This window comes from Triticum aestivum, chromosome 3B (genome assembly GCF_018294505.1).
Source record: "Triticum aestivum cultivar Chinese Spring chromosome 3B, IWGSC CS RefSeq v2.1, whole genome shotgun sequence".
Lineage (NCBI taxonomy): Eukaryota > Viridiplantae > Streptophyta > Magnoliopsida > Poales > Poaceae > Triticum > Triticum aestivum.
Window position 1 is genome coordinate 126,454,666 of NC_057801.1, and position 15,659 is coordinate 126,470,324.

The following is a 15,659-nucleotide window of genomic DNA, read 5'->3' on the forward strand; positions in this document are numbered from 1 at the left end:
CGTTGACAAGCTTGAGCTTCTTGTCCACCAGCTTTTGGACGCAGGCTTGGAGTCCGGTCAGCTCCTCCGAATCGCCCCAAATCCGGCCGCTCTCTTTCCAGGAGGTGAGCCGTGTGGGGATGCCGGATCTGAATTCGGGGGCCGCTGCCCATTCGGGATCACGCGGCTTGGTGATGTAGAACCACCCCGATTGCCACCCCTTGATGGTTTCCACAAAGGTGCCCTCCAGCCATGTAACGTGGGACATCCTGCCCACCATGGCGCCTCCGCACTCCGCTTGGCTGCCCTTCACAACCTTCGGCTTGACACTGAAGGTCTTGAGCCACAAGCCGAAGTGGGGCTGGATGCAGAGGAAGGCCTCACACACGACGATAAACGCCGAGATGTTGAGGATGAAATTCGGGGCCAGATCATGGAAATCCAGACCGTAGTAGAACATGAGCCCCCGGACAAAGGGATGAAGTGGGAAGCCCAGTCCGCGGAGGAAATGGGGGAGGAATACTACCCTCTCATGGGGCCTGGGGGTGGGGATGAGCTCTCCCTCGTCAGGGAGCCGATGCGCGATATCGCTGGACAAGTATCCGGCGCTGCGCAGCTTCTGGATATGCCCCTCCATGACGGAGGAGGCCATCCACTTGCCTCCCGCTCTGAACATGTTTGGAGAAGGTTGAGGTGAGATGTGCGGGCTTGGGCGCTAGAGCTTGAGTTCGCGGAGATGGATAAGCCAAGGAGGAAGAAGGCGCAAGTAAAAGGGTTGGATCTTTATCCCCTTATATGGGCAGACGAAAACATGTGTCCCCACCGGCCTGGTAAAACTCGCTTATCTCCCAAGCGTCACAATCAATGGTGCGGTTGGGTTACCCACGTCCATATTGATGGGAATCCCAGAATAAGGGGAACACCATCTCTGCTTCGACAAGACGTGCCAAGGAAACCGCCTCGCTAAACACGCTGAGGTGAACAATAAAAACAATTCGAGTAAAGGCTTGGAAGTGGTGTGACGTCACGCCACAGAATACGTCAGCAGATTGATCTTGTGTAATATTATTCTCTCTACGGTGGTATGTGGAATTTATTTTTGCAGAGCCGGACACTATCCTGGTGTTCACAATCTTCTATAAATTATTCGGAGGAGGAACCCGCCTTGCAATGCCAAAGACAATATGCACGCCGGACTCGTCGTCATTGAAGCCTGGTTCAGGGGCTACTGAGGGAGTTCCGGACTAGGGGGTGTCCGGATAGCCGAACTATCATCATCGGCCGGACTCCAAGACTATGAAGATACAAGATTGAAGACTTCGTCCCGTGTCCGGATGGGACTTCCCTTGGCGTGGAAGGCAAGCTTGGCGATACGGATATGTAGATCTCATACCTTTGTAACCGACTCTGTGTAACCCTAGCCCTCTCCGGTGTCTATATAAACCAGATGGCTGTAGTCCATAGGACGAACAACAATCATACCATAGGCTAGCTTCTAGGGTTTAGCCTCCTTGATCTCGTGGTAGATCTACTCTTGTAACCCACATCATCAATATTAATCAAGCAGGACGTAGGGTTTTACCTCCATCGAGAGGGCCCGAACCTGGGTAAAAACATCGTGTCCCTCGTCTCCTGTTACCATCCGCCTAGACGCACAGTTCGGGACCCCCTACCCGAGATCCGCCGGTTTTGACACCGACAGCCGCCTTGTCGTGGAGGTCACTGCCGGTGTTGACGATCCTGGCATCGAGAATGTTGTCCATCCCAATGCAAAGTCACATTTCAACCAAGGCAAAGCTATTTCAAGAAAAGAACTTACAGAATGTGTAATGTTCTCAAGTGAATCCACCATGCAATGAACATTGTCAGCTTTTGTCCACATGGCCGCCTGGTCATGGAGGTCACCATCGGTGTTGACCATCCTGGCATCGAGAATGTTGTCCGCCACGATGCAAAGTCACATTTCAACCAAGGCAAAGCTATTTCAAGAAAAGAACTTACAGAATGCATGATGTTTTCAAGTGAATCCACCATGCGATCAACATTGTTAGCTTCCGTCTTCGGACCTAGTATCTCAGCAAGCTTCTTCTCAATCTCCTCCTGTTAGAGCAAAAGAAGAAGTGGTTCGACATAAAGGCAAGGCAATACAACCAGGCACTCAATTATTTAATCAGGGTCATTTTGCACTTTTGTTGCTTTAGCATCGCCCCAGGGGTGCCGCTTCCTGACCTGCCCGCATAGGCCACCTACTGTGAGAACAATATGCATGATCAAGGACCAGTTCGCTTCCCTCTAGTAATAAATCAGAATCTTCAAGTAATATAGAAGTGAACTGGAAGCCAAACCATTTATGTGATAGCGCTGCTCCAATATACTCCCTCGGTTCCAAATTACTCGTCATGGTTTTAGTTCAAATTTGAACTAAAACCACGACGAGTAATTTGGAACGGAGGCAGTAGCTTCCAGGTTTTCCTTTAGAACCTCAGCGAAAGTTAACTGAATCTCTTCAATAGAAACAACCACGCATGCAGTCACAGATTGTGTTACAAAAAATAAGGTGGTAAATTGGAAGGATTGGCCGAGAAAATGTCTGATCATAAAAAATGTGCACTAATTTAATATTCTTTTATCATCCGAACAAACACATTCTCCAATAATAGTAGAAATGTATTGAACATGAGAGGCACCTTGTAGTAGGACGAAGCTTCTGAAGGAAATATGCCCTAGAGGCAATAATAAAAGTTATTGTTTATTTCCTTGTTTCATGATGAATGTTTATTATTCATGCTAGAATTGTATTAATCGGAAACTTAGTACATGTGTGAATACATAGACAAAACATATTGTCCCTAGTATGCCTCTACTTGATTAGCTCGTTTATCAAAGATGGTTATGTTTCCTAACCATAGACATGAGTTGTCATTTGATGAACGGGATCACATCATTAGGAGAATGATGTGATGGACATGACCCATCCGTTAGCTTAGCATGATGATCGTGACAGATTCATTGCTACTGCTTTCTTCATGACTTATACATGTTCCTCAGACTATGAGATTATGCAACTTCCGAATACCGGAAGAACACTTTGTGAGCTACCAAACGTCACAAAGTAAATGGGTGATTATAAAGGTGCTCTACAGGTGTCTCCAAAGGTGTTTGTTGGGTTGGCATAGATCAAGATTAGGATTTGTCACTCCATGTTTCGAAGAGGTATCTCTAGGCCCTCTTGGTAATGCTCATCACTATAAGCCTTGCAAGAATTGTAACTAATGAGTTAGTTGTGGGATGAAGTATTACGGAACGAGTAAAGAGACTTGCCGGTAACGATATTGAACTAGGTATGATGATACCGACGATCGAATCTCGGACAAGTAACATACCGATGACAAAGGGAAGAACGTATGTTGTTATGCGGTTTGACCGATAAAGATCTTTGTAGAATATGTAGGAGCCAATATGAGCATCCAGGTTCTGCTATTGATTATTGATCGGAAACGTGTCTCGGTCATGTCTACATAGTTCTCGAACCCGTAGGGTCCACACGCTTAACGTTCGATGACGATGTGTATTATGAGTTTTGTGTTTTGATGACCGAAGTTTGTTCGGAGTCCCGGATGATATCACGGACGTGACGAGGAGTCTCAAAATGGTAGAGTAATAAAGATTAATATATTGGAAGGCTATGCTTGGACACCGGAAAGGTTTCGGATGAGTTCGGGCATTTTCCGGAGTACCGGGAGGTTACCGGAACCCTCCGGGAGAGTGATGGACCATAATGGGCTTTAGGGAAAAGGAGAGAAGGGCCTCAAGGGGTGGCTGCACCCCCACCCCCTCCCATGGGTTGGTCCGAATTGTACTAGGAGGGGGCAGCGCCCCCCTTCCAAAAGGAGAGAAGGGCCTCAAGGGGTGGCTGCACCCCCACCCCCTCCCATGGGTTGGTCCGAATTGTACTAGGAGGGGGCGGCACCCCCCTTCCTTCTCCCCTCTTCCCCCTTCCCTCTTCTCCTAGTTGGAATAGGAAAGGGGGTTGAATCCTACTTGGACCGGGAGTCCAAGTAGGACTCCCCCCCTTGGTGCGCCCCCTCTAGGGTCGGCCTCCTCCTCCTCCCTACTTTATATACGGGGGCAGGGGGCCACCCTAGAACACACAAGTTGATCTTTTAGTCGTGTGTGGTGCCCTCCTCCATAGTTACACACCTCGATCATACCGTTGCGGAGCTTATGCGAAGCCCTGCACCAGTAGCATCATCATCACCGTCACCACGTCGTCGTGCTGACAGAACTCACCCTCGGCCTCAACTGGATCAAGAGTACGAGGGACGTCATCGAGCTGAACGTGTGCTGAACGCGGAGGTGTCGTACGTTCGGTGCTTGATCGATTGGATCGCGAAGAAGTTCGACTACATCAACCGTGTTACTAAACGCTTCCGCTTTCGGTCTATGAGGGTACGTGGACACACTCTCCCCATTCGTTGCTATGCATCTCCTAGATAGATCTTGCGTGATCGTAGGAAATTTTTTGAAATTACCACGTTCCCCAACAACTTCATCAGCAGGAGCATACCGGAGCAGCCTCCTGTCCTCTCGCCGTCATCATCGTCGTTCTTTCAAGTCCCAATTTCAAGTCGCACACGGACCCCGCACGTGGATGGATCGCTATGTATATACAGAGAGATAGAGATGGTCTTAGAAGGTTGTTTGGACTTTGGGAGGAGGGCATGGTCCATGGCCAGTGGAAAGGCCATGCCATAGTTCAGTGACGGGGCAGGCCATGCCGCAGATCGATGAGATGGCACAAGACAAACCGCATGATACATCCCTGCCATTTCCTTCTAGGAAAATGAATTACCATGTTTTTTTCAATGACTTGAAAAGAAGATCACTTGCTTTTACGCTGGTCTCTATTGTTTTTAGCAAACTAACTTTTCAAGTCCATGGAGCCATTCTATTCTGCTTTTTTGACGATGTCAAAAATCAGTTGTTCTAGAGTTTCAAATTTATCTTTCTCAAGCTGTCCTTCTTTGATGTTCATTGGCATGGATAGTATCTTTTCTCTTATTTCACAACAATATATAACAAGTGCGTGCTAGCTAGCATCTTTACTAGATCTTGTAAAAACAAGGGCAAATTGACTATATGTTCATTGGCATGTTCTAAAGCAAATGGATATGAGAAAACAAGGACAAATTGTTTATGTATGTGATCAACAAGTCCTCCTTTATTTGATCCTGAAAAGAAGTAGATCACTTTATGAGAGGCGGCCGCTTTATTGGTTCATGTGCGGCCATGCAGGCAGGTGATCGCCATTCGATGGCGCATGAGATGGGGGGTTTAGAGGGGTGGCCTGGGCGACGATGGCACAGCGAAGGCAGCGCACGGCAGCGTCCGCTGGCCTCTAGTAACGGCAGTGGGTCTATTTGGTCCTTGCGGGTAGGCGGTTAGGGGTGGAGGAAGATCTCAAGAATGAAGAAGGGACTGGGCTGGAGGAGGAGAGGGGTGCCCGGCCTTTGGTTTTCAATCCAACGGCTGGACAAAAGCGAATTATACCAAAATCTACTTCATCCACTGACATGTAATCAGTCCCAATCTTTATTCCTTATTCAAGACAAACACAATGTGACACCCATGCACGCATTCATGCATGCATGTTGGCTGGCGTACACGTCAATCCGCACTCTTCACTCTTCAGCCTTCACTCGTTACCACTTCATTTTTTTTCTTTCGAGAAGTTCACTCACTCGTTGCAGCCTAGACGGGTAGGAACGGTGGGATGCTCTGCTCGTTCCTGAAGTAGTCGTCGGGATCCACCTGGCCCTTCACCGTCGCCAGCCGGTGGAAGTTCCCCATGAAGTACTTCTCCCCCCAAATCCTCCCGCTCTCGTACGTCGGCACGCCGTTGTCGCCAACCACGTTCTGCCCGATGTCCAGGTCGCGGTAGTTGACGAAGGCCTCCCTCGGGTTGCTGCTCACTTTCTGCTCCATGAACCCGTACAGGCCGTTGATCCCCCCGTTGGCCGCCTCCGCCGCGCCGCCGTCCGCCCACCAGAAGGCCACGTACTGGATGTTGTAGAGCACGCCGCTGCGGTGCGGGTACGGCGTGAAGGAGTCTGGGATGACACTGCCGACCACGCCGCCGTGCGGCTCCAGGATCATCATCAGGGCGCCGTTCCGCGACAGGTGCTCCCGGTAGATGCTCTCCCACCCCGCCTTGCCCACGGCGCACCGCACGTAGTCCGACTTGTTCTTCACGTAGGTGCCCAGGTTGTTGGTCCGGTTCAGCATCCCCTCCAGGGGGACGTTGATGTCGGAGCTGCTCAGGGTGATGAACGCCATGGCGCGCACCCAGCTCATCTCCCTGCAGTCGCCCGCCGTCGTGCCCAGCTCCGGGAAGAAGGCGTCCATCTTGCCCACCAGCCGCGAGCAGCTGCCGAGGAAGAGGGTCTGGAAGACGGTCCTGTTGCCCTGCACCACGGCGCGGATGGTAAGGTCCGGGATGAACGGCCTCAGCGCGAACGTCTCCCATTTTGCGAGGACGGCGGCGGTGGTCTCGTCGAAGGCCATGTCGGCTTTGGCCACCGTCACCGTCCGAGGGACGACGGAGAGCTTCAGCTTCCAAGACACCACCACGCCGAAGCTCTCACCACCTCCACCACGGATGGCCCAGAAGAGATCCTCCCCCATGCCCGCCCTGTCGAGGAGGTCGCCGTTGGCGTTGACGATCTTGGCGTCGAGGACGTTGTCCGCCCCGGTGCCGAACTTGCGCATCATCAGGCCGATGCCGCCTCCGCTCAGGTACCCTCCGACGCCGACCGTCGGGCACGCGCCGCCCGGGAACGCCAGCGTGGGGCTGGCCATGCCGATGGCGTAGTAGAGCTCGCCCAGCGTGGCGCCGGAGTCCACCCACGCTGAGGCCTCCCCGGGACCGGGACGGACGCGCACGGCGCGCAGCCTCGCGAGGTCCAGCACCGCGAACACCTCGGCGCGCACGGACCGGTACGACAGGCCCTCGTAGTCGTGACCGCCGCTGCGCACGCGGAGGCGCACGCCGTGGCGGCGGCCGCACCGCACGGCGTCCTGGACGTGGGCGACGTCGGACGCCGTGACGATGCACGCGGGCCGCACCGTGGCGTTGGTCGCGAACCTGGCGTTCTGGACGGAGGCCGTCAGCACGGACATGAAGCCGCTCGAGCTCTGCGTGTACAGGAGCTCGCCCGGTATCTTCTCCGACAGGCATTGAAGGAAGTTCTCCTCGGAGGAGGCTAGCGAAGGGAGGAAGACATCGCAGCAGAAGTACACGACGAGCACCAGTGACAGCACCGTCGTCGAGACGGCCATGAATAATTTGCTCGGTGTAGTGGAGTGGAGACTGCTAATGGCAGCCAAGCTTGTTATGGTTGTGGAGCTGGCTAATGCTGCTTATAATGAGCTTGATGATGATTTGAGTTTGCTAATGATGCCTAGTATGGTTGACCTGTCCAGCTGACTTGATCTTCGTCTCCTCGCCGCGCGCACGTTCGCAATGTAAGTTTATCATGTCAACTGTGAGTCTTAATGACGGCCTTCATCCCGAGACGTGGAGGATGCTAAACGAAGAACTAGTTGTAGTAGTTAAGCTACTCGACTGATTTGATTCCTACAATACATTGGTGTGGTCAATGTCAACTGGTTAACGAATCACTCCACTGATTCAACTACACACAAAACATGGGCGTTTGTGGGAAGAGGAGCGAAGAGTTCTTTTATGAAGCTGAGGACAACTCCAACACGAATCACCAAAACGAACTCATCGAAATGTCTACGAATACATGCTGGACGTGTCCATGGACAAGGATAGGGGGGAGGTCATTCAACCGCAGGCGTCAAATATCTGCTCTCAGTTTGTTATTTTCTATACATGTACTATTGAAAACAATCAAAGATAAACAACACAATTCTTAAGCATCTTGAAGGTAAATATTACAATGCAACAATAATTCAAATAAAAAACTTATAATCCAAACATAAAGTTTTGAAAAAAATAGTTCAACTTAGTCGAGCACATGTTCGAATTTTCCATATGAAATGCCCTCAACCAGATCATTTTGCAGCTGCTCATGAGTTCCTCTTATGTTGAATTTCATGATGCATTTGGATAAGATCATCAAATGTCGTTGGAATCTGCTCTGGAAGCTGGATAGGATTTGAAAATCCAGAGCATGACAAACTCCATCACCCTCATCCTCCACAATCATATTGTTCATGATCACAAGCATCATCATCTTTGACAATGTCTTTGGATCCCACAGTTTAGTAGGTTCACAAACAACTACAAAACGGGCTTGGAGCACTCGTTTGCCCCCTCGACATCCTTTCTAGCAGCTTTTTATCTTGGGCAAGGCGACTTTTTTGTTACCACTTAGTTCGGAGATGGTCTTGACGAAAATCGGTAATGGAAGAGAAACCATCACAAAGTACCACATGCTGTAGACCACCGATGGTATAGTTGCACTTAGAAACGTTGCCCACACACAAGCTTGCAAACAAAGGAAAACGTTGTAGCACATAGATGCCATCGTGAGATCCAAGCATGCCAAAGAGGAGTGCCAAATCCAAGTACAAAGGTCATGTGATGCACCTGATTCAAGAATGGTGGACTTTTTATCAGTTGAATGGAATCTAGGCGCTCTTAAAAATATACGTATCAACTAGTTCACACACCCCAAAAATATATGCCCATGTCTCCTGAGGAAACCGGCAAGCAGCAATTGTAAGAACACGCTGAATAAATGCATGAATATACCATGTGTTGTGGTGGGGCAATATAGAGACGAAATGAATACCGAAGAAAACACAAAACAGCAAGAGAAGTGCTTTTCAGAAGCATGGAGAAAACCAAGGAAAAAACTGGTTTCTTAGAGGGCGGTGTGATCCATGAAGAAACGGAAAGCTCCGGCTAAGGTATATTACCGCACAATCACGGGCAGGTAATCTGAGCAACTATTTGGGCATATGATCATCCAAATTTTGATCGATTGAAACAACACATACTATAATAGTCATCACAAGCCCAGTATGCAAAACAAAAACAAAAAGGGCCTCTTGGACATTTTCATGTTGTATGTCATGACTATGTTTTCTCCCATTAGCGTCTCTCTGACCAAGAAAAAACGGAGCTTCTTCACTAAATTTGCAGTCACTTGGGTCCAGCCTTCCCATAAGAGTCGCGCAGGGTCACAGTCCTGTTGAACACAAGCTTCTCGGGCGTCGAGTCCGTGTCCACAGCAAAGTAGCCTGGAATTACATTCAAGAAGAGCGGTCAGTTGAATCAAGCGACGGAGAGGAATGTCAACAGTATACAGAGGTTCAGAGATTACCGAGCCGCTCAAACTGGAACTTGTCGCCCAGAACTGCAGTCGCGAGTGACGGTACAGCATATGCATCCTTTACAACCTCTTTCGAGTGCGGGTTCAGATCGCCCAGCCAATCTTCCAATTCGGCAGGATTCTAAGAGAGCAAGGAACACATACACAGAAAAGTGACTTTCCATCCCTACACACATCAGTAATGACAGCAAGAACAGCGAGCAGAACTATACCTCCGATAGGAATAATTTCTCAAACAATCTTATTTCAACCTTTAACGGCTCAACTCCAGGTGCTGGCTGGGCAACCCAGTGCAGAACACCCTGAACAAATTGGAAACCAAGTCAACATCCAGAATATATTTTTGTGTGTGTGTTTCAACTCCCTGAGTAGACTTGTAAAGATTCAAATCACCCGTTACCTTAGGTTTAGAGGTCTTTGAGGGGTCATACTCGGCTCGAATTTCAACAATATCATCTGGATTATCACCATAAATAACCTCTGTGCATTTTATCGGGAATGCATACCTAGTAATCAAATAGACATGTATCAATTTGTAAACATGCAGATATGGAGTAGGTGAAGTACAATAGTCAAGTATTTTCAGCTCAACTTTCTTAACAAATGAACAGTAGTTCCAAATCAATTACCTCAGCAGGGCAGATTTACCAGGAGCCAGTCCATAGTAATCTTTCGAGTCCTTCACGCGAAAATCAGTTTTTTCAATGTAGACGGTTTTTGAGAAAGGAACCTGTAGAAAGGTAGCATATAAGAAACTATTTAGCATGGACACAAAGTAAAACGTATAAATCAAAGACGTGGTAAACCTATAACATTTACATAGCAACAAAACCTATTCTTCTCATCATATACTGAACATGAGAGGCACCTTGTAGTAGGACGAAGCTTCATCAGCAGGAGCATCAGGCCACTTTTTTCCATCAAGGTCTATGACTTTTCCATCTTCCAAGTTAGTTATTACAACCTAATAATTTAGTGAAGGGTGAGTGTGTTAGGAACTTCTAAAGGCTTTAGACATGAAGTGAATTGCAGCAGGAACTGAGTGCCAAACCTTTAAAGGATGCAAAACCACCATGGTTCGAGAAGCTGTTTTATTCAGTTCTTCTCTGATATGATATTCAAGACGGTCAACACGAATTAAGCTATTATCACTGCATATAGAAAGAAGTGCTAATCAGTAGCAGAAACAGAGATTTAATGCTTGAGCATATATAGACCAAAGCATGGTTCATGTGAGCCTTTGTTAACAACAAATCATGCATTTACCTTCTCGTTATCCCAATTCCACGGATAAATGAATTGATCGCAGTTGCTGATACTCCTCGTCGCCTCAGTCCTGCCAAAGTCAACAAACGAGGATCATCCCACCCATCTACCCACTTCTCTGTCACAAGCCGATTCAACTGCAACAGAACAAGGAAATGGATATCAATAAGTGCATATCAAATACAATTATCTTCTCTCTTTTTTAACATACCTTTCTTTTGGACATCATAGTATGTGATATGTTTAGCCTTGAATACTCCCAAACATATGGCTGGTACAAGCCCAAGGCAACAAGTAGCCAGTAGTATGACGGGCGACGAATGTCGAACTCGAGCGTGCACAACTAACAAAAAAACACAATCAGTCAAGTTATAGTTCAACCGAGGCAGAGCTATTTCAAGAAATGAACTTACAGAATGTGTAATGTTTTCAAGTGAATCCACCATGCAATGAGCATAGTCATAGCTTGGATAGATACACCATTTGTCGCCAGCATGCGGATGAGGAGTGAACTGTATGGGCATCAAAGATTGAGTTTTGTATGTGTGAGATGGACATTCAAATTCATCAATTGAGTTGCAATGTTGCATCGCTTACTTTTATTCTATATGCTATTAAATCAGACATGTTCTTGTTATCATTCTGCATGTCCTGCTTCATTCGGAGAGTTGCTGCACCTTCAGCAATCAACCCGCGTCGCATGTCTTCAAATAACTTCAAAGACTCTTCGATGGGCCTATCCCTCCATGGACTATCCATCTTCTTTTCCCTGTATTCCTTGATTTGTTCTGCAGTCTGGCAAGCATACACTAGTCAGTATCTACACACTCCTTTCTAATTAACTATTGCACCATGATAAAGAACGGATAAGAGCAAACAAACCTGGTGATCCACATAGGCTAGCCCTTTCCGTATTAACTCAACTGCATGCTCATATAAATCTTGGAAATAATCACTTGTATATGTAACTTTATAGGGCTCCCATCCCATCCACTTGACTATCTCCTGAATGTGGTCTATATATTCTTTCTTTTCAGCTTCTGGATTTGTGTCATCAAACCTGTAATTCAAAGACACAACAGTCCATTTTGACATGAATGAGAATGCAAAAAATAAAGGAGCAAGAATTCTTTGCAAGCACTTATGTACCAAGCAAAACTAATTAGAACTCATGATCAAAATAGATATAATTAATCAAATGTAGTACTCCCTCTGTCCCAAAATAAGTGTCGCTGATTTAGTACAAAGTTAGTACAATAAGTGTCGCTGATTTAGTACAAAGTTGTATTAACTTTACACAAATTCAGCGATACTTATTTTGGGACGGAGGGAGTATAATAAGAGAATAAGCATAAATTCAAAGACCATTTCCGGTATTTATTCAATGGCATGGTCAAGGGGAAAATGAGAACATAAAACAAATAGTTGGCACAAAATTGACCTTAGAGCAACATTAACAGGACAAAAAAGTACATAAAAATGACAAGCGGAGAAAACTGGAAATTCATATATTTATTACCTGAGATAACAGTGACCATTTCGCTCTTTAGCCAATCCAAAATCAATAAACATAGCCTGAATGAGATGAAGCATGTAAGCATAATCTTACTATCTTCATGTTTCAGGTAAGTACCATATATGAGAATGTTTTTCATTAAACCTTAGCATGACCGATATGAAGATATCCATTAGGTTCTGGCGGGAAACGGGTCATCACTTTTCCACCAGTTGCCTTAAGATGTTTCTCTAATATCTCCTTCGTGTTATGTGCCCTCCATATGTTCCCGTCGCTGAAGAATATTTCTGTATGAACCTAGCTCGTGAAAAGAAATCAAGACCACTTAAGTTAACTTCTCACAACACCAAAGCTCCAACAGATAGTCAATCAAGGTGCTTACGAGAAGGATAACTACTTGGGAAGTGCACAACTGAGATGCATAACACCAACAGAAATTTGATCAATTTATCTCACAATCTATGGTACCTTATTGTTTTCCTCTGGCTGGGGAAATATTGTATAAGGATTCAGTTCCTCCTCAGATGGTGGGGCAGCAGTGGCTACTGCAACTTTTTTCTCCTGCAGTTCACAGATATACCATAACTAAGTAATTATCAAATCGTCATATTTTAAACCCAAAGGATCCAATTCAGCTCACCAACCTCAATTTTTGCTGGTTTTTCCTTCTTCTTTTTCACTGGTTTTACATTGTCAGCTTCCGTCTTTGGACCTAGTATCTCAGCAAGCTTCTTCTCAATCTCCTCCTGTAAGAGCAAAAAAAATAAGTGGTTCAAGATAAAGGCGAGGCAATACAACCAGACACACAAGTATTTAATCAGGATCATTTTGCACCTTTGTTGCCTTAGCATCGCCCCAGGGGTGCCGCTTCCTGACCTGTCCGCATAGGCCACCAACTGGGAGAAGGAAATGCAGGATCAAGGACCAGTTCTCTTCCCTCTAGTAATAAATCAGAAAATTCAGTAATATAAAAGTGAACTGGAAGCCAAACCATTTATGTGATACCGCTGCTCTAATATAGCTTCCATGTTTTCCTTTAGAACCTCAGCAACAGTTGACTGAATCTCTTCAATAGAAACAACCACACCTGCAGTCACAGATTGTGTTACAATAAATTGGAAGGATTGGACAAGAAAAGGTGCCCCTTCCATGTCCGATCGCAGAAAATGTGCACCAATTCAATATTCTTTTATCGTCCAAACAACCACATTCTAAAATCACGCTGGTAGAAATTTTTAGTGTACAGTCAGTGAATGTGCAGGCATGATTTATAATTTGCAGAAGCATAAAACTATATTCTGATTACGAAAACATACCTACACCACAGGCTTCTTCAAACTTCCCAATATCCAAAGATTCAGGACCAGTGTTGGTAAGAAACGACAGAGCAGCATCTAGCTGTGCAGGGTTCTTGATCTGAAGTGACATAGCAAAAAATACTTCAGATCCACGGCATAGGGAGAAACAAGCACTGAAACAGAACTAATTCTTCGCTTGAGCTCCCGGAAAAGAGCAGATAATGCAAACTGTGTGTTGAAACTGGATTGAAACATGAATAGGCCGGCAGACATATATACCTTCGTCGAAACGATGTAGTTAATGAGAGCGGGACGATGGACAAGTGCATTATTTGGGTATTTCGTGGCAACCTGTTTCATTCACGAACAAGTGCGCCCTCATAAGTCACACGCATAAGAATTCTCAAATTCAGCTGGGGAAATTGGTGCAGCTGCTTACTGCGTACAGAAGATTCCCAACGGACTTGTCGCATCCAGTTATACCAGCCTGTTCATACGCAGATCTATGGTTAAAAGGGGCAAAACATGGTAGGGGTTCCCAGAGATAGGTGGCGCCGATTTGGTCAGAGTAAGCCGACGCAACTTGCATCGGACGAGCAGAAATCAAACCCTAGCCGCGGGGACTACTACACGGGTAACGAGAGGAGGTGCTGCTTACCTCGGCTACGACGGCGGCTAGGTTGGCGGTGACCTTGCTATTGACCAGCGCGTTCTCGGCCGTGCGCTGGTCGAGGCCGAGCGCCAGCAGCGTCTCCAGCTGCAGCAGGGCCGGGGCCGGGGCCTTCTCGCCGTCGACCATCTCCGCCGCCGGCGCCTCCCGCTCCGGCTCCGGGGTCGAGTGTCCGTACGCGTGCGCGCGCCGCAGCTGGGGTTCAGGCGTCTCCGGACAGGGAAGGCCTGGGAGCGAGAGAGATGTGGGGATTGGGGAAAAGTGTGCGTGGCGTTGGGGGTTTCTGACGCAAGCCCACACATAAACCCTCCGGCCCACGCGCGTGGGTTGTGTGAGGCGATGTGCGTGGCCCGTGGCTTCGGAATGCGACTTGGGTGCCACGGAACTTGTTCTCTGTCGATTGGATATTGGATACAGCCAGACTGGTTCGCGAGCATCGTTTGTTTTAAGACGTGTCACGGCTATCACTTTCCCACGGCCGGATAAACACCTCGAACGTCAGCATCATGTGCGTGAATCTTATGTCCAAAAACAACATTTGCTTCCCAACTCAGAAAAAACATTTGCTTTTAGCAAGATTACTTCCTTCATCCGGATATGTAAGTCATATTAGGTCCAATTTACAGACCAGGATAGAGGTAGTAGGGTGCTATGAACGAAATATAGGCAAGTTTGACAAATAAGTAGGGCCCGAATTTGTATTGGGAGGAGAGGGGGGGGGGGGCGTTTAAGAAAGCAGTTTTCAAAGCATCGACATTTTTTAGAAAAAAAAATATAGACACACATATTCTTACCACCCCATTCCTTTAGAGCTTTACATATTTAGGGCCAGTATGAGTATACACTACTTACTAGGTTAGTGGTTATAGAAAAAGGTTGGGTGCACTTATTGCGCTATTAGTATATCTTCGTCCAGAAAATATTTCACCCATTCTTTAGAAGAATATTTTGACAATATTTCAACATTTTTGTGCACAACTGGTGGTTTTTACAACAGTATCTTTGTTCGAGTGCCCATTTTTATGGAGCTTGAGAAGAGCTCCTATATGGCGCCTTTTACGTCAAATAGGGACCCGACGCATATAGGAGGCCACGACTGGGCCAGCCCAGTGGCGTCCCGTGGATTGCTTTTCTTGGGCTTCTTCTCATTCTTCTTTGCGGCTCGGGTCATGTAGAGCTCGCTTTTTTTCCTTTTAATTTTGTGAAAGAACGCTAAATTTTATTTTGAAAGATTAAGAACATTTTTTTACATTTCGCCAATATTTTTTAATTCGAATTTTAGAAATTGTACGAGTTTGTTTGAGATAAGAATAATTTTAGAAATTTCGTACATCATTGAATTTTACAAACATTTTTTAATATGTTATGAATTTGTCATGAATTTTTGAATACGTTTGTATATTATTAATTTTACAAAAAAATGATTTTTTATGGAATTTTGGAAACATTTTTAATAAGTCAAAATATGTTGAACAATTATTTGAAAAAATATTAATCAACCATTTGATAAATGTTAAATGTGTATATCAAAAGTGTTGATCATGTATAAAAATATGATGAAAGCT

General features: G+C 46.4%; 2 protein-coding genes across 2 annotated transcripts; both read right to left on the reverse strand.

The window, feature by feature from the left end:
- Positions 1–5,553: 5,553 nt before the first annotated feature.
- Positions 5,554–7,350, reverse strand: LOC123065013 (berberine bridge enzyme-like Cyn d 4). Its single transcript, XM_044488388.1, has one exon. The coding sequence runs from the start codon at positions 7,315–7,317 to the stop codon at positions 5,731–5,733; it is 1,587 nt and encodes a 528-aa protein (XP_044344323.1). The 5' UTR covers positions 7,318–7,350; the 3' UTR covers positions 5,554–5,730.
- Positions 7,351–8,893: 1,543 nt separating this feature from the next.
- On the reverse strand, positions 8,894–14,237 carry LOC123068952 (glutamine--tRNA ligase; the record flags this gene model as incomplete). Its single annotated transcript, XM_044491659.1, is given in 22 exon segments — positions 8,894–9,252; positions 9,336–9,465; positions 9,557–9,646; positions 9,745–9,850; positions 9,974–10,074; positions 10,213–10,308; positions 10,396–10,495; positions 10,611–10,747; positions 10,822–10,953; positions 11,024–11,122; positions 11,208–11,405; positions 11,493–11,670; positions 12,130–12,185; positions 12,271–12,423; positions 12,595–12,687; positions 12,771–12,872; positions 12,961–13,022; positions 13,118–13,213; positions 13,443–13,542; positions 13,704–13,775; positions 13,864–13,911; positions 14,083–14,237. Coding segments are annotated over 22 exon segments (2,388 nt in total). The 3' UTR covers positions 8,894–9,154.
- Between the last annotated feature and the right edge of the window lie 1,422 nt (positions 14,238–15,659).